At 50.4% G+C, this 27,944-nt stretch overlaps 1 protein-coding gene across 1 annotated transcript in view; it reads right to left on the bottom strand.

The window, feature by feature from the left end:
* GRAMD2A (GRAM domain containing 2A) overlaps positions 1–27,944 on the bottom strand; it is a 90,298-nt gene that overhangs the window by 26,196 nt on the left and 36,158 nt on the right. The window contains exons 2-7 of the mRNA XM_048865653.2: positions 17,413–17,526; positions 16,157–16,214; positions 7,395–7,467; positions 6,632–6,735; positions 4,844–4,942; positions 377–448 (exon numbers count right to left, since the gene is read on the bottom strand). Coding sequence (XP_048721610.1) covers positions 377–448; positions 4,844–4,942; positions 6,632–6,735; positions 7,395–7,467; positions 16,157–16,214; positions 17,413–17,477 — 471 coding nt within the window. The 5' untranslated portion in view covers positions 17,478–17,526. The remainder of the gene's footprint in view (positions 1–376; positions 449–4,843; positions 4,943–6,631; positions 6,736–7,394; positions 7,468–16,156; positions 16,215–17,412; positions 17,527–27,944) is intronic.

The following is a 27,944-nucleotide window of genomic DNA, read 5'->3' as shown; positions in this document are numbered from 1 at the left end:
CGAGCTGCTCCTCCATTGCCGGCGGTGGATGTCCAGATCACCCTGCCTGCATCTGCGCCACTGGGCGGGGGAGTCGCAGACCGGTGAACAAACAAAGCCATGCAACTTTGAGACATGAGGCTGCAATGTTTGATCCGTCAGGCAAACCCTCTAGAGTCCGCTCTGCAGCAGCGTCCAGGACAGCGGTTCCCAGGGGACACACAGGGAAAATGCAGAACCTTCCACCATCCCAGAGAGGGGACACGTCACACAATGCATGTGAGCAACGGATACAGTGCTGCCACCGTCCAAGCACAGTGCTCTCAGGGCACGCACCTCAGCCTCCCTCCAACCAGCTGGCAGGAGCTACTGGGTTTGTGATGAACTAGAAGGGTACCTGTAGGTGCGTGCAGACTCTCCTCAGCACATCGTACACGCTGTCTCGGGAGATCAAGGACACAAAGATGTACTGAAAACAAACAGAGAGAGAGGCAGCAGTGAGAGGCTATCCCCGTTCAACACACGACATCGGCCCGGAGACACAGGCTCCTCTCTCCGCTGGGATGCTCAGAGTTAGAGCCAAGAGCACACTGGAGTTCTGGTTCCGGTTTCACAGTGTGAGCATTTAAATGCTCACCACCACGCTAAGCGCTCTGTTGAGATGCACAGGGGCAGGTTACAAGGAGCTGGTGCTGCAGCCTGTCATGTGGCACACTCAGCTCAGCGTCATGCTGATGGACATGGCAACAGCTCGTTTTGCGAACGGAAAAGCCACCCGCAATGGCATTATGGTTCCGTGCAGAACACCAGGACCGGCGACATTCCACTCCCAGAGGGGAGACAAAACTCTCCTCCCACTCACACCAGGGGCAGTTTTGTCACCGACTTCAGTGGGAGCAATTAGGCCAACAGTGGGTACCTTGAAAAACCCACCTTTCAGGTCACTAACAAAGCAAATGTAAGGTTTAAGACCAATAGGACTTTGCTTCTATGTACTGTAGAGTGGCTTTCAGCAAGTGCTCAACTCTAATGGGTTCTAGAAAGCGTGTCTTCAACCAGCACTAAAATGCAGCCACCTCTGGGATGGTATATTGGATTATCAGTACTAGTACTCACTAATCATAGAATTTGGACTGGAAGGGACCTCGAGAGGTCTTTTAATCCAGTCCCCTGCACTCATGGCAGGACTAAGTATTATCTAGACCATCCATGACAGGTGTTTGTCTAACCTGCTCTTAAAAATCGTCAATGATGGAGATTCCACAACTTCCCTAAGCAATTTATTCCAGGGCTTAACCACCCTGACAGGGAGTTTTTCCTTGCTGTGATTTAAGCCCATTGCTTCTTGTCCTATCCTCAGAGGTTAAGAACAACAATTTTTCTCCGTCATCTTGTAACAACCTTTTATGTGCTTGAAAACTGTTATTGTGTCCCCCTCAGTCTTCTCTTTTCCAGACTAAACAAACCCAATTTTTTCAGTCTTCTCTCATAGGTCATGTTTTCTAGACCTTTAATCATTTTTGTTTCTCTTCTCTGGACTGTCTCCAATTTATCCACATCTTTCCTGAAATGTGGTGCCCAGAACTGGACACAATAGTCCAGTTGAGGCCTGATCAGTGCAGAGTAGAAGAATTACTTCTTGTGTCTTGTTTACAACACTCCTAACACATCCCAGAGTGATGTTTGCTTTTTTTGCACCAGTGTTACACTGTTGACTCATATTTAGCTTGTGAGCCGTTATTTCTTCCAGATTCCTTTCTGCAGTACTCCTTCCTAGGCAGTCATTTCCCATTTTGTATGTGTGCAAATGATTGTTCCTTCCTAAGTGAAGTACTTTGCATTTGTCTTTATTGCACTGAATATAATGTAGGAAAGGAAATGAAGAATGACTATTTCACTTGCAACTAGGGAGGACATTAGACAGGTAAGAGCTGGGACTCCAGCCAGGACGCTGGGGCTGGTCTCTAACTCAAAGAGAAAAGTGAGATAATTAATTAGTTGGAACCACAAGTGCGGGCTTCTAATTTTCCCTGTAGGTGCTCAACCCCCACTCAGCCCCAGACCCCACCCCCCACCCCCCCCCTTCTCCCAAACTCCCACTCTTGCCTCGCTTCTTCCCGTCCCTGCTCTACCCCCATCCCCGACCCCATCCACCTCTTCCCCAGGCCCTTCCTCTGCTCCGCCTCTTCCCACCCTCACTCCACCCTCGCCCTGTTCTGCCCTTTTCATTGAGTGCGCCTCATCCCCACTCCTCCCCCTCCTTCCCAGCGCCTCCTGCATGCCGCTGAACAGCTGTTCTGTGATGTACAGGAGGCATCGGGAGGGAGGGGGAGGAGTTGATCAGCAGGGGCTGCAGGTGGGTGGGAATGGGGAGTAAGGGGGGGAGCTGGCTGCCGGTGGGTGCTATGCACCTGCTAATTTTTTTCTGTGGGTGCTCCAGCCCTGGAGCACCCACAGAGTTGGCGCCTATGGTCAGAACAGTCAGAGTTTTGGTGTTAAATTTTTCCCCAAAGGCAGAGGCTCCAGCATCGCAAGGCCCCAGCGTTGTGTGGGCCATTAGCAGTACTGCAGCCTGCATAGGAAAAGTTCCATCTACTTCACCATTTTCTACCATCAACAGCAGGACACATCGCTGGCCACCCGCTTGTATTCTGCATGGTTACCCTCCAAGTGAGGAGCCCTGTTCCTGTGAGAGAGCAGCGCACGGAAATTTACATGACCCTTTTAGAAAGCAGGGTTCTTGCGAAGTTTGCTCGCCTGCACAGCAGAACAGAGCATGGATGGGGAAAAGTGTCTGGTGCGTGCACATAATCAGTGGGAAAATAAGTAAGTGACAATACCATTTTCCCCCAGAGAGCCCAGCTTAAAGTCTTTTATCTCCCACTGTTAAAGATGTCACTGCCAAGCTGGGATTTCCCAACAAGGAGCTGTTTTCCATGCTGCTTAGCTTTGCTCTCACATTTTAGTGCTAGGAGGAGGGGTGTACAGAAGGCTGGCTGTCTCCAGAAGTTCCTTCAAGCTGATGAGTTTTGCTACAGATGAAGCTAACGCTCACTTCAAAGTGTCTGTTCTATTATAGATGTGTCCTCCTCTGCACTCCGCATCCCTTGCACAAACAGCGACTTGTTTGCTGATTAAGTGGGGATTTCATTTTTTGAAGCACATTAACATTCCAAACCAGGTTTTTAAGTCTCAGCCTCCCATTCTCTTCCAGCTGCCATTCCCTATGGGATACCATGTCCAGGACAAGAGCATCTGCAGGCTATATCTGATTGGTCATTCAGAAGAGAAGTGGCTGGATTTAAGCAGAAGCATTAGAGAATTCTGCTCACAAGTTCAGATGAACCGGCTGAGCATGCGGGCAGGTCACATGCCTCTTGATGTTATTATTTCAGGATGCCGAGTTCAGAGGACTAATACGCAGAGACTTGACAGTGTGAAAGGACTCACAACCAGAGGGGCTGGCACACAGCGTTCTTTTTAAATGTTCAGATTCAACCGTTCTGCAGAAGAATCCCCCTGGTTCAATGGCTCTCCACCATCCTTTCCAGACCCCCACCCCAAAATCAAATTTAAAAACATCGAAAGGTTTCAATTTTTCAATTCAAAACAATTGCTTGGTTTGAATTTTACTTCAGTTTGATTTTGAAAAGGATAAACTTGAAAGCAAAATGTTCTGTTCAACCCCCAGCATTGTTAACTGTTTCGATTCAGCCACCGGACTGAAAGGTCAATCATTTGCACAACTCTGCTCTCAAGTTGTGCTGGTTTGGGCCTTTGGAAGCCGTGGGGAAAAGCTGGCTAAAGCAGTGCTGGGGCCTAGGACATGGTGCTTGTCCCTTCAGTTCAGCAGTGTTTCAAAATCCCAGCATGGGGCCACGGCTGCCAAGGGGCCAGCTGAGAGGAGACATCGTACCAAGGGCCTCATCATCTGCGCTCTTTAATATTCCATGGGATCCTTTGCAGAAGGAGCATTAGCTAGATCTGAACAAAACTCACATAACACAAGACGCTGGGCACAAACCTGGATAAGTCCCCCCGTTTCTCTTGGGTGTTGGGCTAATGGGGTTGCCTGGAAGCCAAGAGGAAGGTAACCAGGTTCAGCTGGGTTTCACTTTGTGTTCGTCACAACAACAAAACATAGTTCACGGGCAGGGGAGAGGGGGTGAACTGAAAGCAAAGATTCTCCCAGCTGTAGTGTCTGCCCTCAGGCCCTAGCCAAATTCCACTGTGCGAATGACATTCTGCCTCCGCACACATCCCCTGTGGTTCCAGTCGGGGATGCGAATTTTCTCTTCATTTCCTGGCCTAAATTGTGCAGTGTTACTGTAAGCAGTTATGGTGCCAAGTATCAGAGAGGTAACTCCGTTAGTCTGTATCCACAAAAACAACAAGGAGTCCGATGGCACCTTAAAGGCTAACAGATTTATTTGGGCATAAACCTCCTCGTTGTTTTTGTAAGCAGTTAAACATCTGCCATGCTCCACCACAGAAGTGGCTGCACCAATTAAGGCCCATCCTTCATACCTTACTCACACCAATGCTCATTGCCTTTAATGGGTGTTTTCCCTTAAGTATGAAGTGCACGATTGGGCCCATGTTTGCGAAGCATTTGGGGATGGACTGGAATGAGAGAGGCTATGTACACTTGGGGTTAGAATACTAGACGAGTTGCCAGTCATCTCAGCAACGTGACACAGAGCAGCTACCCCGAGGCTGAGTGGGGCAGAGCATGCATGCTCCGTCACATCACAATGGTAGCTGTGAGATGCAGGGGAGCACCTAGGGGCCTCCTGTCGGATTAGACTCACACATGAGACCACAGCACAGCAGCTGAATAGAAATAAGACCTCCAATCAGTTACCTTTCTGCTGGCATTGGTGGTGATAGCCAGCCCATTGGGCAGCAGCCGGGCCGTTTTGTGCTTTTTTATCAATTGAACCGAGACCACCGGGATAACCACCTGAAATGTAAAAACACACACCAGGTAAACGCACACGTACTATAGGTGGGGATCCAACAGGGAGGAGCGAGTGCCACAGAAAAGCCCACGAGGGAGCTGGCAGTTCTGTGTTCCATGCAGGAACTGGAGACTATGCAGTCAGTAAGGCATGGGGTCATGCAGGGTATATTTATGCTGCAATAAAAGATCTGCAAGGGGAGCAGGGTGTCAGAGCTGAGGCTCCAGCCTGAACATCTACACTACAATTTTACGGCCCCGCAGCCCACAAGCCTGAGTCAGCTGAAACAGGCTCTGAAACTCAGTGCCGTGGGTATTTCTCCACCCCCTCAGTGTAGACTGCCAATACCCACACTGGCCAATGAGGATTAAACATAATACGAAACAGCTGCCTGTTAACGGAGCTCTGTGCACCCAGTGCACTGAATGGTATGGGTGCTGTGGGAAAACAACAGTGTGTGATGGGCAACCTTAGTTCTCGCATTTCCTAACTTCTGAATGCTTGACTTTGCAACCTTAGTGATGGGTTTTTAACATAGTTCTGTGTGGAATTTCTTTAGAAATACGGTGATCCAATCTCCATTACACAGATGTCTAATTGCATCCTGTACATGATAGTAACCTGGGTAGCAATCATTGGCTGGGGACATCTTTATATTTACCGAGCAGGATCACCATACTCTGTGTATTAACCTTGGTTTGAAAAGGTTTTTAGTTTATACATTTTCAATATAATGAACACAAAAAGAGGCCAATGTCCAATACCTACAGAGCAGATCTTTGTCTAGGGACCTAGTTAAGAGTCCTTGCACTCAAGGGCACAGTTAAAAATAAACCAGGATGTGGTTTCATAGCAGAATAACTTCACTGAAACATGCTCAACTTTGGGAGCTGACTAGCATTCCTTCTATCAGAGATCTGTTTAAATAGGACTATCCGCTGGTATAAATAATTCAGCGGTTCAGCACTGGTTTTAAAGGAAGTCAGTTCTTAAAAAAACAGAACATAAACCCTACACACGAAAAAGCTACCCGTCAGCTACAGCATTAATAGGAAAATGTCAAATTACAACTCAAGCAGAGAGTTGAAAGGAAGATTCAGATCTGTTTCAGAATCCTCTAGGAGCCTTTGATCTTGAGGCACTGACAGTTTGAGCCTCTACAAATAATTGCAGTGTGGAATTAAAAAAGCAACACAAATAAACAATATTTCTACTAAGACAACTCGGAGGTTACCAGATACGTAGATGGCTCCCCCAGCAGTGCATGAAAATCCCCCCCCCCCCTTATGGAGGGCTGATTTTGGCCCTACAGCATTATTTAACGGCTTAGGGCTGAAGGGAAAATGCATCACTTAGGAGAACATCCGTCAAAGTAACCCTTCACTGGGCACTAGGAGTCGCATTGCATCCTGCTAAGACAGAACCTGGGCCAGGGGGAAAGGAATGGTGCAGGGGCTCCTGTCTAAGAGCAATAAATTCTAAGAACAATAAAATCTCTTTATGAGTCAGCGCTGCTGGCGTATGTGACAGAATGAGATAAGGGTTCATTAGGCCCACATGGGACAGAGGTCAGTGCTAGGCAGTGACGGGGAAGGGAGATCACCGCCGTATGCTGGCGCTGGTGTTTTGGGATCAGACGTCAGGCCTCTTCCCAAAGCGAAGTGTGGTGGAGAGCAACTGTGCTGTGTTACCTTGATGTCCTTCCCGAAGAGTTTTGCATAGAAGCAGAGCCAGTTGGGGGAGATGTAGAGCCGCCCCTGGATGAGGATGTCTCTCTGGAGCGCACAGGAGCAGACTGTAACACACACACACACACACACAGAGGTAGCATGGGGAGGGGAGAGGAACCCACAGACCTCGGATCCAGCCCCACAGCAAAACCCACAGAGCCCTGTGCTGATGCCGTGCCTGGGGACTCCAGCACGTTGCCAGTCACCTGCCCTGAGATGCTGCTAGCTACAGTGGCCTGGGCATCCAGACAGAGATTTTCTCCCCCTTTCCGGGGACATCTGATGTTCATAAAAGTAAGGAACCAATCCCACTGTGCTAAGCACTGTCCCTCACAATTAAAGTGCGTGGCACGAGGTTGACAAACTCCCAACAGAGCCTAGGCTACGACGATCAAACTCCTTGGCTCCTGACCTCCAGCCGGGACTCAAAGACTATGGTCTCCAGCATGCAAAAGCTTGTGTGTTAATCCACTATAGTATATGGGGACCCCGTTGGGTTCTGCATTTGTCGCCTTCCTCAGCCTCTGGTCTCAGCCGCTGTCTGGTCATTGGTGGAACGGGGAGGGCCGCTGGTCTGACACCAAAAAGAAAAGGAGTACTTGTGGCACCTTAGAGACCAACCAATTTATTTGAGCATGAGCTTTCTGACACCAGTGCAGCACCGAGGTTCTATACAGAGGCCTGGGTGTCTCTTTACTCCCTCAAGACTGTCTCCACCACTCACCTTTCAAGACACTCTCCTCTGTGGGGATGTCCTTGAACAGCTTGTGGTACTGCGAGTTGTATTTATTTGGTGTCTAGAAATTAAAAAGACAGTCAGGTGGTCAGAAAAGCTACCTGGTGACCTGACAGATACACAGACATCAAGAAACATCCTGTAAACAGAGATTCAGCTTCCCTGTCTACCCCTGAATGGGACCCACCCAGATCCTCCTGCTCCAGAAGCCTGGGGCCCTGCCACTAGAGCTAAAGAAGAATTGCTGTGAGAGGTACAGGGTCTATGACACAGTGGGGCAGTTCCAATTTCAGCCAGTAGAGAGCAATGGTGCACACTTACACTAGCAAGTTCCCCATAATACTTAGTTCATCTAGAAGAGGACTGTCTGAACATTCGTGTGTTGAAACAATTTAGACACCAAGCCAACCAGGAAGCAAATGTTTGGCCCAACACTTTATCTTCCTCCATTATTAATGAATAGTATTTATTATTTGTATTTCCATAGTGCGTAGGAGACACAGACCAGAACCCCATCGTGCTGGGCGCTGTGCAAACACAGAACAAAAAGACGGGCCCTGCCTTAAAGAACTGACAGTTGTAAGCTTGGTCTACACTGCAAGCTTATGTTGTTATAGCTACATTGTAAATTCCTCAGGGCAGAGCAATCTAAGCAGTGTCTTCACTAAGCGCTACAGTGGCTGTATGTGTAGACAAGCCCATACTAGAGATAAGAGCTGGCTACAGAGACACGGGGAAGTACAAGGATGCAGTGAGACAATATTGGTCAACGTGATGGGCAATTAATCAAGAAAATTAAACTCTTCAGGACATACACTGAGCAATATATTTTTGGTGGCTTTTTAAGCACTATGTGACAATTGAAGCAGAATTGAAGAGCAGCAGCAAAGGTGGAAAGGTGCTGGCCATGTCTCTGGATCACACAGCTGGGCCCATTAGCACCCTGGCACCATATTTATGCAATTCCAAAGTTTAAAATGGAACTATGTGCAAGTAGCTCACTGCTCTTAGTGAATCTGGTGCAGAGAAAACCTTCTGAAGCTGTACAACAAAAAAGATTTTACTCCTTAGATTAAATCCCTTGAAGACCTGAGAAGCAGGCTCTCAGTTTTGTCTGGGCTGCATCTTACCCATGTGCCAATGTCTGTCAACCGAGCAGATTGCTCCACTGCACTGGCAGGGTCAAACCTGACAGAAATACAGAGCTGGGTGCAGCAAGATACCGGGGCACAATAACCCACACACAAGAGGAGTGACACCAGGACACTACTTAGACAGTCAATTCCGCAGGGCAGGGGCTGTCTTTTGTGTTGGGTTTGTACTGAGCCAAGCACAACAGGGCCATAGTCTATGACTGGGATCCCTAGGCACCACCACAACATACAGAAACTGGGAAACCACGTGGTAAGCCATGGGAACTCCCTCAAAGCAGATGAGCCATTTGCACAATGCCACCCTCTAGGATTTATTAAGAAGAAATAAACTGAGCCACTCACAAGCAACTCCACCTGCCTGGCTAGGGTCTATAGTTGGCCAATGCCACTTCCTGGTCAATGGGCTCAAAGGCAGCAGAGAGAACCAAGAATCTGCAGAAATACCTGCCCTTCATCCACTGCTAGGAGAACACACCCACCACCACCACCACCATCCCATACCGGGCCCTGGCCTACAGCCACACGGACTGGCAGCAGTAGTGGAAGGAATCCAGCTTTTGTAGGAGCCACTGCAACCTGCCAGAATGATCTACCCCTGAACATTAGACATGAGACGTGGCAAGACCCAGACGCACTGTTTGCATCAAGATATGGTGTCTTCAGCAAGGGTCCAAGCAAGGGTTAAAGTGACAGGATGAGGGGAGCTCCCCCTTCTTTCCCTGGATTGGTGAACAGAATTGCTCCCCCATGGGCTCTTTGGCAATGTAATGAAACAACAGCTCCCCCTCACTTCCTGTTTCATTCCACACTGGGACTGATATTCGCTTGTCAAGGCGCAGGGGGAACCCTGCCCTCCCTCAGGCAGCCATAGGCCATCTCCTCCACCAACAGCCCCTGCTAATCTGCACTCAGCCAATGAATGCCTGGATCGAAGCGGCAGGCTGTAGCACCAGCTGGAATTCCAGCAGAGAAGACGCCCTCTGACAGAGCCTGCCACCACGGGGACAGGTAGAGGAGTCTGAACCAGAGCCACCCGACCTGGGAACCACTCACAAGGAGCCCTTGCAAGGAGCTCTACATGCCCTGGGTTTGGCATACGACCACAGCAACCTTAACCCCAGGCACCAGACAAAAGGTAAGCTGGCCCTTTCAGAGAGCTGGGGCTCAGCATCGCCTGTGCCAAGGTTAGCTCACCTCTCCAGGTGAAGGAAATGACACCAGGACAGGAGCATGTGACTAGACATCAGGCCTGCTGGAGAATATGAGGTCAGCCTGAGTTCACTCAGAGAGGTGCTGCTGGGACAAGGGCTGGCGACAACTCTCCACAGCTTCCAGACAGGCAGCCTGTGAGAGACACCTGTTAGGAGCAGGAAGCTCCAGCTAGGAGGGCAGAGAACCTGGAGAGAGGGCTATCAGCAACTGGAAAGACTTTTGAGCTAGAGGGAGGACTACATGGCTGCTGAAGGGCTTGTTGGGCCTGGGGAAGGGGGTTCTGCCTGGTATTCTTTAGTAATTAACCACATCCAGAAGGGGAGCAGTATTTTGATGTGGTGGCTGGTTTAAAGCGTGATTGGAAGGTAAACTGAGGCAGCACCAGGGCCCTAAGTCAGACTAAGCAAGTCCTGGCTACACATCCCCAGTGTAGAACTACTTGTAATTAAGGATAGATTCTGTCTGTTTTTTCCCCCACAAAAGGCATGGTAGGTCCATCACAGAAACAGGAAAACCACAGTCCCTGCCCCAGAGAGCTACCATGCCAAGCAAACTGCTTGCTTATTACTGTCATCTTATTATTTTCCTGTATGGTTCCACCTCAACGGGTGGGAGGTTCCAACGGCATGCCTTCCCTGCCCCTTGCCTGTAACCCTTCTAGACACCGATGCATACTCTGAATGCTCTTCAGCTTATTTTTATAAATATTTCTGTCTCCACAAGCCAGCCCAGCTGCATCAGGTCTGCAGAGGTCACATTGCTCAGGGGTCTAGGATCATGTAATGAAAACCTCCCGCAATCAAGGCCCTTCTTCTGCTGTTTGTATTTTGTTTAAAATTTCCAAGGAATGTATCTGTGTTTATTGCAAACATTTGAAAAAATGGTGAAAATTGGTGCCAAAAATTAAGTTCCTAGATTTCTGGGCAAATATCAGGGTTAATACTTGGGATGAGAGGACAAAATAAAAAGCAACCGCGCGTGAGAAGTGGGCCTAGAAATGAGAGAGGTGGAAGGAGCGAAGGCACCAGCTCCTTGTGCTGCCTCCTCCATCTCTTCCGCTCCCGGGCCTACTCTAGAGGGAGAGATGGCAGCTAGGTTCCCTGTCCCGGCCAGGTCAATGAGCGCAAGCTCTCCTTCCAGAGCCGGGAGCCACGTCCAGGCAGTTCTGGCACTTTTCTGTAAGGACGCAAGCACAGATGTACAGGTCCGTGCGGGTGTATCTTTCATTACATTTTGACAGGTTTCAGAGTAACAGCCGTGTTAGTCTGTATTCGCAAAAAGAAAAGGAGTACTAGTGGCACCTTAGAGACTAACCAATTTATTTGAGCATAAGCTTTCGTGAGCTACAGCTCACTTCAGCTCACGAAAGCTTATGCTCAAATAAATTGGTTAGTCTCTAAGGTGCCACAAGTACTCCTTTTCTTTTTTCATTACATTGCCTTACTCTAGCAGACAGCCTCGCATTTACACTCAGTCTAATTTATTGTTTACATAAAACACCTCTACCTTAAGTAACACTGGATTTTATTAATATAATCAGTATTTCCATGGACTTGAGTGGTCCAGAGAACAAAAAAAACGGGAAAAGTCAAACAGTAGCTAGAATTTCAATAAAAAAGAAAACCGAGCGCAGATGCACGTGGGAACAGAGGCAAAGCTCTCTCAGCAAACTGCTGAATTCCATTCACTCGTTCTCAGCTGCTGTTGAGATAGTTGTTGGGACTGTTCCATAGTTACTGGAAAGCAGAAGCAGCAAGAAAACCTGTGTGCTTACCAAGGGCTGAGCAAACCCAGGTACGCCGTCACGCTCAGCCAAACACAGAGCGGCATTTGAGTGGGAAAGCCCATTCAAACCAGGACACGTCCTGAGGGAGGCCAAAGGAGTTAATTTTTAACAAGACCAGATTTATTTCAGAATGAGGAATCACCCGTAATTCCTCTTTCTAAAGAGGGATTAAAGTGCAGTGGCACCAGGGAGGGTCACTCTTCAGGCAGGCTCCACCCCGGCAGACAGGTGGGTCCCCATAGAGTCAGCTGATGCAATGCCGCCGACTTCAACCACCTGAGACCTGCCCACGCCAGCGCTGAACTTAGCCTGGAGGAGAGGCTCCTCCTTCCATCAGATGAGGGGCTTCCTTTCTCTTCTCTCTTCCTTGTCATGCCCTGGGACATGCCTTCCACCACAGGACCCCTTCCCTCTGCCTGCCCTGTCCAGCATTCATCTGCCTTTACAAAAGCAAACAAGAAAAGCCACAGCAGTAACTCATGGCCAAGCCTGAAGTGCCATTGAGCACCCAATGTGGACACGACACACACAAACACTCCCATCTTCCTGAAGAAAGCTCCTTTTCACATACAGTCCCAGAGGTCAATCACTGCGGCATGCAATCATGTAAGACAACCTGCCGGAAGGAGGCAGATGCGCATAATGCATCACCTGTCCCTCACGTGGTCTTGTGAGCATTCAGCTGCGCACCACCTCTGACAAATAAGGATGCCCAGATCACAGACCATGCTGTACCTGATCTAGATGAGAAAGTGGAGAGCAATTATTTGATTCATACTGTGTTAAAATGGCCATACAGGCTCACCTCAACCAGAAAAGCTTTTGGCCAGAGAATTCAGAGAATAAACACCACCGGTGGTTATGAAGCTTGAACAGTATGGAAAAAAGTCCTAAAATGACACTTCAGTATAAGACTGAACGAAAAGGGGAGAGAAAATGGTGCGATTAAGGGCTGTGCGTGCCATGCTCCCTGCTCTGTTGGCACAAGGCTGAGATGTGCAGTTTATTAACAAACACATTTGGAATCAGTCAGCCAACGTTGGTAACACATTTACTGAGCAATGTGGCACTCCAAGGACCTCACTTGTCATGTATTATTTAGCAGCACTAAGGAGTAGCTGTCAACAAACACTATTCCAACACCAGCAGTTACAAGGCATGTTCCCACATCAATGGAAAGACAGCAGCATTAACCTGCACACGTATGGCCCAACATTCATCTGCCTTCTCCATAAGAAAGGTAGCTGCCCTGCAGCAGACAAAAGGCAGCTCTCAGCCGGAGGATCACTACTGTCAGGCCACACTGCCAGATATCCAGGGTGATGAGGAAAGCGCCATCAAGGAGTTAACATACTACAACATTCCAATGCTACTTTAAGGCACAGTTACATCAGCACTGTCTGCATTTCAGCAGCCTCACTAATGAACGCTAACCATTCTTCACAACGCCCAAGTCTGCTATTAGATAGAGCCTATATAGTGCTGAGCGTGTGTGCCAGGAGAGTTCCCAGCTCAGCCTCTGGCTGCCTCTAAATGTAGTTATCACAAGGTTCCTTCTGCCATGTGGTCTGGCAACATCTCATGCCATGAAGATTCTGACTTGCAGTACGCTTGCCATGAGCTTCCTTCGACTGGGACTGAGGCAAACTGCTAACTAGGGGATCTCTATTTTGGACTAGAGAGGCCACAATGCATCGCTGGAGGGGACCTGACCCATTTCTGGCTACAACTCCTGTTCAAAAGCTCTGCTTATATAAAGAATCCTTTACCTTTAGAGATGCTGGAGAAAGCTTACATCCCATAGAACCTTGGCTTCACGAATCTCCTACCACATTACACTCTTAGGAACGACTCAGTACTATTAACTGCTGACACCTTTCCCTCCACCTCCCTTCTTATCTCTGTACTTCTCCTCTCCAATCTACAGGAGAGGCGAACTGCAGAGATCACCCTCACGTGCTTTCTTTACCTGCAGTGACTTAACACCCCTGCTTGTTCTCTCACAACTCCACATGCAAGCCTGTTAGCTAACTCAGCTATTCATATCACAGCATTGTATCAGCTGGTATCTCTCCTCTATCAAGCAACATCTTGGTGTCAGTTACATTCACTATACATTGTGGGTTCAGACTAATGAGCAGCTTTTTTAAACTATTCCCTTTAGTATTGAGGAGGATAAGTTCAGCGATGAGGTCAGCAAGTTATGAGGGATAGGTGAGGAGCCACGAGGCCCATGGTGTTTGACCCCACAGTGCTGTGGGGTGAGCGAGAGCAGGAACCTAGGTTAGCTTGATCCAACAACTCTGCCTTGGAAGACGTGGCTCAAAGTTTATCCACACACTGTGCCAGCGACACACCATCATGTATGTTTTCTAATGGGACAGACTAGACTGTTCACAGAGGCGGGATATAACCTACCAAGCAGCCGTCTGAGATGGACTCTCGCCAGGTCTCATTGCCCTTTGAGCCAACACAATTATCTCAGATTTAGTGCAATTTTATCACCACTTTATTTAATCAATGGATACTATACCGGCTTAAAACGGAGCACTGGGGAGAGAGGAGTTAACACTTACAGTGTGTCTACGTTGCAGTAAAAGACCAGCGGCATGGCTGGCTCGGGTCAACTGACTGTGGCTTGTGTGGCTCCAGCCATTGGGCTAAAAATCACAGTGGAGACGTTCAGCCGGAGCTGAAGGGGGGGAGGGTCTCAGAGCCCAGGCTCCAGCCCACGGTCAAACGTTTACACTGCTCTTTTTAGCAGCTGACCTGGGCTCAGAGTTGGTGCAGTGGGTTTTTTACTGCAGTGTAGACATACACCCAGCCATTTACCCATCACAGACCGGGCCTGGAAGAAGATTAAAAGACATAAGGAGGAGCTGTGACCGACACACTGCCTTAAAACACTTCCTGCTCCCACTGGGATTTCCCTACATATGAGTGTATTGCTTCCTCTTCTTGAGTATGCAGAAATAACCCGCTTTGAGTGGCTAAAATGTGGCTGAGGAGAGGCCAAAGGTGAACCACCTGTGGTCTCCGAGGCAATATACACAATGCCTCAATGATATCAAAGCGTCATGGTCTCTTACGAACGTCCACCTTGCTCAACAGGAGTTCCAAGTGCTGTCCAAATGCTGCGGATGTAAATAACTCACGTTCTGGAGCTATGCTTTATGGAGCGGATTCCCCACCTTGAGCCACGGTTCAGGTATAGGGCCATTTGTGCGCATGGTGATGAAGTGCTACTGCAGGTCTTTAGACTCATTAAGCTACAGCAGAGTAGCTCAGGGCATTGGTAGGGATTTGTTTCCCCGTCCTACACAGGCAACAGAATTTCTCAAATGGCTCTGTACGTACACACACACACACCCCTGTACAGGGTAAACTTATAAATCACGAACTAAATATACTGTGACTCCATGCTAACAAGTGAGCATCATGTCAAAAAGCAGACATCACCAAGAAAGGCAGACAGCTGTATGTGAGCAGGAGACCCTCTAATTACAGGGCAGGGGCTACACACAGACCCTCTGTCCAGAGGCTTTTCCCCTCAGGAGCCAGTCACACTGCTGTTTTGATAGGGGTTAGACCCCTGTGTTACAGTGTGACACATATTCCATAGCTAAGAGATGGACAGCCAAGTGATGATGCTTTCCATAGTATATTCTCATTCAGGCAGAAATGCGTCTCTGACTTTCCAGCTCTCGTGCTCTGTAACACTGCCAATGTTAGACTGAGCTGCAATGAAACTGAACTGGGTGTCCAGCCGACTGGAGGCAGCTCCCACACTCTTGGAGCGAGGTCGCGTTACTGACAGGGGCTGCAGAGGAAGGTCCACCAGCTCCAGGCCCAGAGATGGCTGTGGTCTCTCAGAAGTGGGCTGTGGTGCACTGGGCTATCACGGGCACAACGAGGGCTCTGTGATAGACAAGGCTGCCAGTGCACACAGACTAGCTCACAGTCTTATCGTCAGACAGTACTCTGCATGCCCTAGAGGAGCAGCCACTTGAATGACTTTTAGGCCTCTAATCCTCATTCTCTCTTCTCCCCATGTGCAGAAATTGGTAGTGGCAGGAAAAGGGACTGGCAGTGTAAATACATAGCCTCCTGGATTTGTAAAGGCGGAAGATACAAGCAGGCGTGGGGGAGAAGAAGAGGACATACACCTGATCCTGCTCATGCCAAGGGAAAGGACGCGGCAGGTGCAGCAAAAGAAGTTGTGGAAGGATGAGAGTCCCAACTGGGGCTGAGACCATGGAATCCAGGAAGTGCAGCAGATGGCAGGGTTGGGCCTCAGGGGAGCAGCAAAACCTCTAAAGACAGCATCCCCATGCGTAGCAGGATTGGCCCTAGACCCTGCTCCCTGTATGGCACTCACAGGGCAGGAGTTCCTGTCCAGCGGTCAACACCCAGCTATAGGCACTGCAGAGCCTCTTGGTCAGTCACACAAAGGTGCCTTTGCCCAACACTGACCCAGACTGGCAACAAGACAGTAAACACTTATCTTCACATGGCCACCCATCGCATGGCAGCCATCACCTGGGAGGCTGAAGTAACGGTTCAAATGCACCACGGGCAGTGTTTTGCCCCCGACTCACCGCTTCTCTGAGACATTTCTTTATTTCTTCATCCTTCAGAGCTTCATTCAGATGCAAACTGCAAGAGAGAGAGAGAGAGAGATCCTAGTTAAGTGAAAAGCCATCCATTGGACACCCCCACTCCTCTCCCCAGAGCAGATACAACAGAGGTATACAACATAATGAATGGTGCTGAGAACTCAGCCTGGGGCAGTTAATAAGAGAGCCCTTGAAATTAAAAGTGAGGAAATACCCGTGCGATAGGAGCTTCCTACCCCCGCCCCAGGCCCCTGGTCCCTTGTGCACACAGTATAATTAACCTGTGAAACTAGCTGCTGCAGGAGACAAACAAGTAGCTCAGGGGAATAGAATTGGACATATATATGAGTCATCTGCAGTGACGCTAGCCAGGGTAAAAGATATAATGGGTGTAAATTCTTGCATTTCAGGATATAAGCTGAACACTAGCTGGAGTCAGGTAGGAATCTTCCTCTCATGGTTAAGTAGTGGACAATTTAAGGTGTTATGCCAGGTAGCAGGTATGAACCATCCAGCACTGGCCACCGCCAGACAGGACACTGGAGTAGATGGACCCTCTGTGCGATGCGATACAAATCTTTATATTCACCCCACTTCGGGGACTGAAAACTACGAGTGGCCTTGGGACCCTACTCTAGATCACAGCAAGGGACCCAGCAACAGGTCAAGGGAATTACTTGGTATGTTTAGCATCCAACCCTTAACTGCTAATGTGGGATTCTCCTGTGAAAGGCTGGCAAGAGCTTCCTACCTGCTGGGTTTCATTTCACACGCCAGGGCCAGCTACGGTTGTTGATAGAACTTGGCACACAAGGAGAAGGGCAAATGTTTGGCAGGAAACGCCAGGCCCGGCCTAGTTTAATAGGATTTCTCAGCCCTTCACTGATCTCCCACAGAGCACACTGGAGTCATGCAAAAAGTGTATTTAGAAGGCCCTACTCCAGTTATGAATGTCAGGAGAAAGCTCCTTCACTGACCCTGCTGCTGCTGTAACATGCAGGAACGTGGCTGCATCCCTGGGAGAGGAAGAGATCAGAAGAGGTTATGTGGTCACACCCTGGGAGGTATGCTGCACTGAGAGGGCCAGCACATCTCAGGGGAAGCTGTTCACAACCAGTACTTAAAATAAAACCCCACCCTGTGCGTGTCAGAGAACTAATTAGCTGATCACAACCAACATGGTTTCAGACTTTAATCTGTCATCAGACCCTACAAATCCAAACCATTTCAGAGCTCACCTGCCATCCAGGGCATCCAAACTCTTCTCCTTATGAGGCGCCTCCAGTTTCTCCTGGCTGTGCATGAGCTCAGAGCTCTTCAGGGAAGCTGCTTTTTCATGCACCGGCTTTGTGCTGCAGACATACAATAAAACAGGAAGTCTGTTAGTTCACCAGCGAGGGGGGTTGGGGGGGCAGCGGCATTAGCTATGGCAGACAGGCCTCTAATTCCATGGCTTTGAAATCCTCAGCATTTCGAACCACTTCCATTGGCAGCCGAAGTATTTTGCTCTGCTGCATGCAGCTGCTGATGGAATTATAGGCAGAAGAATTAAGGCTGCTGACAGACCCAAGCCATGGACTTTCTATACATTTTCAGCAGGCCTGTGAAATCTCTTACCCTGAGCTGTAGCTCACGAAAGCTTATGCTCAAATAAATTTGTTAGTCTCTAAGGTGCCACAAGTACTCCTTTTCTTCCTGCTGGCTTGCTAAAACAAATAGCAGGAGAGGGAAAAGAGCTGGAGGAAGTGAGCTGGCTGTTAGGAGAGTGTTTGAACTTGTAGAAAAGCTTATGTAGAGATGGTCTTTAAAACTACAATATGAAACAACAGCTCAGGGCGACAGAGACCGCACCAGGCACCTTGCTTTGGAGCTCAGTGGAGACTTAACATTTGGCTCTTATTGGAGGGAAATGACATTTGAGAGAAATGCTATGGGCCAGCTCCCCAGCTGGTGTCAATAAGCAAGCATTGTTCAACAGGAGTCACTGAAGCTACGCTGGCTCACGCCAGCTGAGGATCTAGCCTGTTTCACAGATAGCTGGGTCACTTTTACAGCTCTTTCCAGTCAGCCCAGCTGCTATCCAAGCGGTCAATTCACTTGGTAGCAGAGGAAAGGCTGAGATTTACCCCTCCTCCCACTGCCTATTTTTAAGGTTTTTTGCATTTTATTGACACGACAGAGGGGGAGGAAGCACGTCTGTTTGACCAGAGAACTGAGGGACACTCTGATGCAATAAGGAGTGGCTGTGACGCACACATTTCTGCTTGAATGCAAGGTTTCCTTTGGGGATGAGTTTGTCATCCAGGTGTGAGCTCCTATAAATCACCCAAACCACTAGCGATATCAGCCCCACCTACTGTTCCATGACTCCGGCCTCAGGCCGAACATAAAGTAAAACAGACACCATTTCCCAGACACCCTTTCCAACACCACCCACCCTCTGCCGGAAGCAGCAGCTGCCTCCCATTCAAGTTTCTTATCTGCTACAACCAGGCTTATCAGGCAGAAGTGCCGCAGCATGAAGCAGTTATCAAACCAAAAGCAAACACGATCCCAGGGCTGCCCGCAGAGGGTTATCACCTGAGGCCACAGAAATGACACTTCCTCTTTGTACGGCTGGATACTACAGTGGAGTCTGGGTTCCTAGCTGCGACAAGGAAATCAACCAGACAGAGGCTAAAAGGGACCACACACAACAGAGGAACAGAAGGAAGCAGCACGGAAGTGAATGACTAATTAAAGACACCGAGATTGGGACGAGGACTAACAAAGTGGAGCTGGGGAGACAGCGGTTCGGTTCGGGGCAATGCTGAGGAAGGACGCTGTCAGGCAATTTAGGTGTGTGTGTGCACCACAAAATCCAGTTGTGATCATAGGCAGTGGGTAGAATAGGCCAGGGAAGACTTGGCACTGCTGCCCACCTGCCACAAGACACCTGGGCTGCAGTAGCCCCACCCCTTCACCGAGGCCTCCACTGCCTGCACCTCCTCCACTCCACCCCCACCTTCGGAGGTCCCTACGGCTCTTGTCATGTCCCTCCTCCTCCTCAGGGCCGGGGGGAGTGAGGAGGGACGCGGAGAGCCAGTGGTTTGGCCGGGGGCCCAGTGGCTTGGGGTGGGGGCTAGCGGCTTGGGCCGGCGCTGGGTGGGGGGGGGCTGGCCTGGCACTTGGGGGGTTGGTGGCTCAGGCCAGTGCTGGTGGGGGGGCCGGTGGCTCAGCTGTGTGGGTCGTCAGGGGTATGGGGGCTGGTGGCTCGGTGTGGTGCTGAGGCCGGCCTGGCACTTGGGGGGGCTGGCAGATCAGCCCGGCGGCCTGGTAGCAGTATGTTGGGGGGGCTGGTGGCTTGGACCCATGTGGCTGGGCCAGGGCTCCTCTGGTTGTGGGGGGGCCCCTCAGGGCTTCTCCTGTTAGGGAGGTAGGATTTCAGGGCTCTGGCATGTGGGGCGGGGGCCCTTGGGCAAAGGGGCGGGGCCGGCAGGCTAGCCTCCACAAAACAGGGGTTCACCACTGCCCACGGTTGTGATCATTAGGTCCCCACAGAGTTTAACGATGACTGGCTGACTTGACGGCAGACTAAACTTGCCCTCATTTTCACTGATGTGGTTGGCATCGCAGCAGCTAAGCCAGCCAATAATTAGGGCCCTACCAAATTCATGGCCAGGAAAAACACGTCACGGACTGTAAAATCTGGTCTCCCTCTGTGAAATCTGGTTGTGTGTGTGCTTTTCCCCTACACTACACAAATTTCACAGGGGACACAAGCGTTTCTCAAATTGGGGGTCCTGACCACAGTTGTCAACTTTCATGCAGTAAATAAGCACCCGGACTTTCACAATAAGCCAAAATTCAAGCTAATCCCATTTCAAAACAAGGCCAAAACAAGCCAATCCCTAAGAACCCCAACACTCTATGGGACTAGATCCCCCCAGTGTGCAGTTGGACTGTGGTGGGCCTGCTGTGCACCCGACTCTCTCCCCTGCTTGCTCCTTGCTCCTGCTTGCCCCCCTTGTCCCTCCTTGCCGGGAGCTGATCAAAATAAAAGCAGCAACAAGCTACAACAAGCCAAAAACTAGCCAACAAGCAACTCACAAGCCAATTAAGCCAAAAACAAGCCCAATTTCTGTGTTTTTTCCGCGGGGTTGGCATGTCTGGTCCTGACCGAAAAGGGGATTGCAGGGGAGTCACAAGGTTATTTGAGGGGGAGGTTGCGGTATTGCCACCCTTACTTCTGCTCTGCCTCCAGAGCTGGGCAGCTGGAGAGGGGCAGCTGCTGACTGAGGGCCCAGCTCTGCAGGCAGCAGGGCAGAAGGAAGGGTGGCAATACCACACCATGCCATCCTTCCTTCTGTGCTGCCTTCAAAGCTGGGCTCCTGGCCAGCAGCCGCCGTTCTCCAGCTGCCAGGCTCGGAGGCAGCGCCGCCAGCAGCAACAGCGCAGACCCCCCACCCCACACAATAACCTTGTGACCCCTTGTGAGCCTGGAGGGAGTGCCAGGATGGCCCTTGCCTTGCTCCTGGTCCCCACTTCCGCACCCTGCCCTGCCCTGCGGTTCCTGGCTACTGATTCTAGCCCAACCCTGGGCTCTGGACTGCGGCTACCAATTCCGGCTTAATTACTCAGGCGTGACTGCCTCTAGCTCTAACCACTGAACCCGACTGCCTATACCCTGCCCCACAGAGCTTGCACTCTCCAGTCAAGAGGCAGAGAGAGGCAGGCACGTGGGGAGGAGTTCTAAGGAAAAGGCAATTCGCAGCAGGGTGCGGATGAAGCTTGTGAGTGGCCAATATCCACGTTAAGTCTGAATCGGAGACCAGACTGGGCAGAAGCAGCGCGCACTGGAGAAGAAAGGTGGGGTGTGGCAGAGAAGCACTCCATTGTGTAGTCTGCAGAAGGCTGGAATACTGTGGTCTCATTCGGATTACTTGGCTTGGTGTGTGGGTGCAGGTTGCTGTTGGTGCCTGTGATATACAGGAGATCAGGTGGTCCCTTGTGCCCTTGAACTCTAGGACTGCAAGGAGGGGACGTCAGTCACCCAGGCTCCCAGGGAGCAGGAGGCAAAAGCAGAAGCATGAGAGAGATGAGCCAATGGGAACAGCCCTGTGGGGAGGACTGGTAAAGCAGGCAGAAACCAGGGGCAAGGCAGTGCAGTCCTGCGGGAAGGACGGCAAGGAGTTTGCAGATAAAGCCAGCGAAGGGATTACAGGAGGGGGACGGGACATGGCCAGAGCAGCAGGAGGGAGGAGATCATTTTAGAAGCTGACAGTGGGATAAGATGAAAAGCTGAGCGTCAGAGAGGCTGGATAGGAAGTGGTTAGAGTGGCTCTAAAGCCCCCCCCTACACACACACAAAGCTAGTGGAGTGGTTTCTTTGGAAAGGAGAGAACTCACCCCAAAGGGCTAAGGATCTTAGCAGCAGAGAACTGGGAAACTCAGTAACATGTAAGCAGTGAGCAAAAGGAAACACTGCTTGCAGGTTGCCGAGGGAAGCTCTGAACAATTCAGCTTACAGCTCTGAGAACACGGCAGCAGATTAAAGCCTGGGACTGGAAGCTGATCCAGACCTTGGTCTGCTGCGAGAGTGCTGGGCAGGAGAGAGAGGGGGAAGATGGATGCATTAAACATCAGCTTCTGGGTGGGGCAGCAGCCCTTATTAGGGGCCATTACCATGACTGATTCCCAGTCTTTCCCCTCTGATGCAACACAGCACTGAACACGCTGCAGGATTATACACTGCACTTGTATACTATAATGTCTCTAACTGTAAACTATACAATTATACACTTGGATTCTTCCTTGTTTTTTGTCAAGTGGACCCTGGCCATTAGGTGCCAGCTAAGCTGGTCTCAGAGGATAAATAACCTTCTCATTCACCACCTCGCTCTTCCAAACCCTGAGTTAGTGGGAGCCAGGGCAAGGTTACAATGGTCTGCATGATGCAGTTACCTGAGTTCCTGCACTGTCACAAAGGGTCCTGAGTGAGGTCTCCTCTCCGAGCAGGAATAGCCCTGTTCTGGAGAGACTGGCTGCGCCTCAGACGGTGCTGAGACCCCACCTACCCACCGGTCACCCAGCTGGGCAGCATTGAACTCGCTCAGCAGACCTTCTCACACTAGGGCACAAGAGTGGCTTGTTCGTTCAATAACATCCGTTCCTAATCTTTTCTGGGAATGTATGTGACAGGCAACCCAGCTATCACACACAGATGACAGAGGGATTTTTCCCCTTTCTGGATAATGAGGAATTAGTCTCTCTACAGTTCAACATTTCGAAAATGGCCGATTTTTATTCCACATTGCTCAATTTCTCCTTTTTGTTTGTTTGTTTTTGTTTTGTTGCTTTAACTGCATCCAGAAGTGGGAAAAAACCCACCCGCTTCGGGTCACATGTCAGCAGGACCCTGCCCGGAAAGGCCAGATGAGTTCCGGAGGGGGTGGTCAGGGGACAAGGAGCAGGGGGGGTTGGATGGGTCGGGAATTCTGAGGGGGGCAGTCAGGGGGGCGGGGAGTGGAAGGGGGCGGATGGGGGAAGGGACTAGGCTGTTTGGGGAGGCACAGCCTTCCCTACCGGGCCCTCCATACAGTTTCACAACCCCGATGTGGCCCTTGGGCCAAAAAGTTTGCCCACCCCAGTTATAGGTTGTAATTTCATTTATATAGTTATGAGGCTGAAAATGTGTCCTCATGGCTTAAAACAAGCCCAGGCAAAAAACTCTCCAGGAACAGAGGGGCAGTTCACACCTCATCAGGGCATGTATGGGACAAACCCAGCCCAGCCCCACAGGAACAAAGGATGCTGGCCTAGGCAGAAACAAAGGGTCTGTTGGACTCTCAAGTAAGTCACCCCCCTTCTCTTGGTCATTTTGGGACTGCGATGAGGTAATGCTCACCTGACCCTGAAGTGGGGGGGGGGGGCAAAGCCAAGAGGGAAGAAAGAACATGATAAAAGGGAGAGACATTTGCCATGCTCTTCCTCTCCTCTCTTCCACCTCCATCTACAGACACCACCACCATGCGACTAAAGCTCTGATTAAAGGGGAGAGCCTGGCTGAAGGGCAACCAGCCAGCCTGTGGTGAAAAACATCTAAGTCTGTAAGGGCATTGAAAGTGTTAAGATCAGTTTAGAATGCATTTTGCTTTCATTTCATTTGACCAAATCTGACTTCTTGTGCTTTGACTTATTATCACTTAAAATCTATCTTTTGTAGTTAATAAACGTGTTTGTTTATTCTACCTGAAGCAGTGCATTTGGTCTGAAGCCTGTTAGAGACTGCCCTTGGGACGACAAGCCTGGTACATATCAATTTGTTAAACTGACGAACTCATAGAATCATAGAATATCAAGGTTGGAAGGGACCTCAGGAGGTCATCTAGTCCAACCCCCTGCTCAAAGCAAGACCAATCCCCAATTTTTGGCCCAGATCCCTAAACGGCCCCCTCAAGGATTGAACTCACAACCCTGGGTTTAGCAGGCCAATGCTCAAACCACCGAGCTATCCCTTCCCACAAGGTTGTCCAGTGGGCATAAGTGGACACTGCAAGATGGAGGTTCCTAGGGTTGTGTCTGGGACCGGAGATGTTAGCTAGTGTCATTCGGTTACACAGTCCAAGCAGCAGCTGGCCAAAAGTTCTCACTCATGTTCTGTGAGCAGCTTACATGCTAGAGCAGATGTGGGCAAACTACAGCCCACAGGACCGTCCTGCCCAGCCCTTGAGCTCCATCCGGGGAGGCTCGCCCCTGGCCCCTCCCCCACTATCCCCCCTCCCCTGCAGCCTGAGCGCGCCGTGCAGCAGCATAACTAGCTCCAGCATGGTAAGGAGGTTGGGAGCAGGGGGGTCCCGGGGCGACAGTCAGGAGACAGGGGGCGGTCAGGAGATGGGGAATGGGGGGGTTGGATAGGACGTGGGAGCCCCAGGGGGCCTGTCAGGGGTGTGGATAGGGGTTGGGGCAGTCAGGGGACAGGGAGAAGGGGGCATTGGATAGGGGGTGGGGTCCCGGGGGTCAGTTAGGGCAGGGTCCCAGGAGGGCGCGGTTAGGGGACAAGGAGTGGGGGGGGGTTGGATGGGTCAAGGATTCTGAGGAGGGGCAGTCAGGGGGCAGGGGCCAGGCTGTTTGGGGAGGCACAGCCTTCCCTACCCAGCCCTCCATATAGTTTTGCAACCCCGATGTGGCCCTCAGGCCAAAAAGTTTGCTCACCCCTGTGCTAGAGGCTGTGCGTGAACAGCCCAGGAGTGGGGGTTCTCACAGTGGAGCTGGGTAAGGCTGGCTCCCAGAGTCAAGGACTGGAGTGACTTAGCAGATCACCTGTCCACATAACACCAGGGGAATGTCATACTTACTCTCACAGCAAAGGAAAACAACCAGAGAACCTCAGAGGAGCCACTGCCACAGACTGGAAACTTTTACTGCCCGGGGAGTCATAGAATCATAGAATATCAGGGTTGGAAGGGACCTCAGGAGGTCATCTAGTCCAACACCCCCCCCACCCCCACTCAGAGCAGGACCAATCCCCAATTTTTGCCCCGATCCCTAAATGGACCCCCTCAAGGATTGAGCTCACAACCCTGGGTTTAGCAGGCCAATGCTCAAACCACTGAGCTATCCCTCCCCCCTTCATGCCACTTCTCTTTGACATGGAGACAACGGGTAACCCCACACAGATCCTTAATGTATAACTGCAAATGACAAGGCATTAGCCAGCTGGATGGCATGCAGGCACTCTGAGTTAACAACGTATACAATAGCCTGAGCAGTTCTGCTGGAGGCTCTATAGAAGGCGGCCAGCTGAGATCACATAGCTCTGCTAGCAAACAAAGGATGGAAACAGAATAAAAAGTCTACAAAAAACAAACAGTTCAAGCGTGTAATGAATGCAAACAGCTTTCGCCACATACAGTCAACAGCACTTTGGGATGCCTCCTACCAAACAGCTGCCCACATTGCAACTGGCACTAATTGGCTGCTGGGACTGCCACAAGACTGAATTTTTCGGTCCCTCCTCCACGTGGTCCCTCTAGAGCAGGGGTGTGTCGTGTCGCTGGAGGAACATGGCTGTGACACGCCGCTTTGGGCACATGCGGCCACCTCCAATCTGCAGGGCCCTTAATCAGCACTATATTCACCCACACATTGTAACTGAAAGGAAGTAACTGGCGTGGGTCGAGCGCATAAGGAAACGGCTGAGCTCGGGCTCCATACCACGGTCAGCCTCAAAATAACTACATCCTGCCAACTCGGGGAAGGGAAAGAGTTTCCAGAGAGTTGGCTGAAAGAATCCAGCCCCTAGGGATTTTAAATAAGGAAAGTCACAGGAGCTGAGTTCAGAAGAAAACGGATTCAGAGTGATTACTCACAGTCACAAGAGCCTGAGATCAGCAGGGTCTTAGGGTAGGTCTTACCCCGCAGAGTTAGCCAGGGTCTTATACCCAACCACCCTCCTGTCCACCCATGAAACGCTCTCACCTGAGGTTAGTGATGCTTTTGTAATGCCGACAGACCCCGATCGTTGGCAGGCGGGATCGAACCTGGGGCCTCTGGAGCTCAGTGCATGAGCCTCTACCCCATGAGCTAAAAGCCAACTGGTCGTTAAAATGAGTCTGCTCTACAGCCTTAGCTATCTCTCTCTCTAAGTGGTCTCGGTGCCACTAGATGGAACAGAACACCACACCCACTTTCACCCTGGGCTATCTGGCCTGGCTGGTGGTGGGTTAGAGAGCGGGTGCTGCTTTAACTTGGGCTGGTAACCCACCCACTTTGCTGTGAGGATGCAGGCTAAACTACCCAAGTGCTGACAGTCCTCCAATGCCTCCAAAAATCCCCCCTCCTGCACATGTCCATCCTTCTGGGTAAGTTCTCCCACAATTCACTGGGAAAGAACCACAGAGCCGTTCAGTTCGCTGCAGCACAAAGAACCATGGGCTATGCCCCCAGAAGTCCACAGGCAAGCACAGCACGGCGAGGACACAGTCACTTGGGCAAGGCTCTGCAGAGGCTGGGCTAGGTTAACCTGAGTGCCGATCAGCCAAGCTATCCCTGCTCTGAAGACTGACCCTAAGATTATTGCCTCCTCTGGCTCGCAGCACAAACTCCCTCCCCCGACACCCATCCGGAGCTTTACGGGAAGCCTTCAGCCTCCCAGGAGAGGGTAACTCAGAGCAGTACACAGACGCAGACAGCAGTGCCAAAGCTCTCTCCTTCCATGCAAGTCTAGTAGCTGCTATCCAGGGAAACCGAGCTGTCACGCAGCTTGGCGAAATCTGCCCCGAGTGGGATCGAAACCAAAGGGACTTTATGCAGCACGGAGCAGTGCTTGGGCATGCAGGCCTCCAAGCCTTTTCAAGGTTTAGCAAGTCCTGTCCACCTAGCACAGTTCAAGGGGTCACACGAGAATAGGGACTAGTGCTAGAAAGGAGAGTCTTTGGCTGGGCCCACGGGCAGGTGGGGCACATGTACCCAGGAGGAGGGAGCTGGGGAGTAGGATGAATTGATTTAAGGTGATGGGCTAGGCCCGGAGAACCCCACATTTTCAGCCTTTCCAGGCCTGTGGCTGCAGCAGTAGGGAACTGCATGTTCTGCAGCACCACAGTGACCCTGGCCATGTTTTTTTAAAAACGCTTAAACATTAAAGATGGCTGCACCTCACAGGGGAAGGGCCAACCATATTTGCAGGGCAGAGGGGTCCACACAGCTCCTGCAGGGCAGGGCAGAGATAGGCTGGGGGCCATTTGGCACACTCTACCCGCAATCTCTGTGTTCCCATGCAAATATCCCATTTATCATCTGAGCTGATCAGGCCTGTGTTCTCCTTCGGCTGCCAAGCCTACACTTAGCTGCAGGTCAAGGGAGCACAGCTGGATTTTCCAGCAGTTCCAGCCATCTGTATGGCAGATTCACATTCCCCAGGTGAGGTCTCAGGGTGACTTTAATGTGTGTGGCAGAGGAGTCTGATCAATGTGTGTGGTGGATGAGGGAGGGGATGGGCACATACACACACACTTTTACTCTCCCATTCAATACATAAAAGGAACCAGCAACCATGTCTAGCACAAATCAGATGGCTCCCGTTCTTAGAACAAGCTCCTTGAACCCCTGGGTAACGAGCATCTAAGATTCTCTCTCTAGGGAACAGAGTTCTCACACAGTAAGAATCAGAACTTCCCTGTTTTTGCTTCCTGGATGCTCGGATAAAAACAAATCCCAAGAATGTTTCTCATTTCCATGCAGAGGTTTTCAAATTGCTAACATTACCTTTAAAAGAAGGCCACTTACCTCTAAGGTCAGTATTATTTGCTGGCAGGAAAAGAAAAGGAATTAATCTTCAAAAAGAATTAAATCAATACACTCGTTTAAGGACTTTACACAAGGCTACAAAAACTGGACAGCACAAGCTCCACAGCAGGAATTCAGACAGAGAAGAGTTGCATGAAAGCTTCTTCTGCTTCACTTAGAAGCCTCTCACTTTGCCTGCAAACTCCTACAAAACGTTTTGCTGCAGACCCTCAGAAGACCTCAGCCTCTTGCCACAAAGCAAAGCAGCGCAGCTCTGTGCTAGGTGAGAAATCAAGGCAGCCAGCTGACTGGCGTTTCAGGAAGCAAACTGGAACAGAAAAAATAAACCACTTGCTAAATCCTAGACAACAGAAAAACAAACACTTTTAACTATATTCCACCAACACGTGGTTTGGGATGGGTTAGAAGTCCGCACACCTCCTCAGAAAATGCCTCCTGCCCTGCAAAAACTCAGTAGCAAGAACGGCTAGTGAAGCCAGTAAAT

The sequence above is a fragment of the Caretta caretta genome, chromosome 10 (genome assembly GCF_965140235.1).
Source record: "Caretta caretta isolate rCarCar2 chromosome 10, rCarCar1.hap1, whole genome shotgun sequence".
In the NCBI taxonomy this organism is placed as follows: domain Eukaryota; kingdom Metazoa; phylum Chordata; order Testudines; family Cheloniidae; genus Caretta; species Caretta caretta.
Note: the sequence above shows the minus strand (reverse complement) of the source record. Positions and strands in the feature narration are given on the sequence as shown.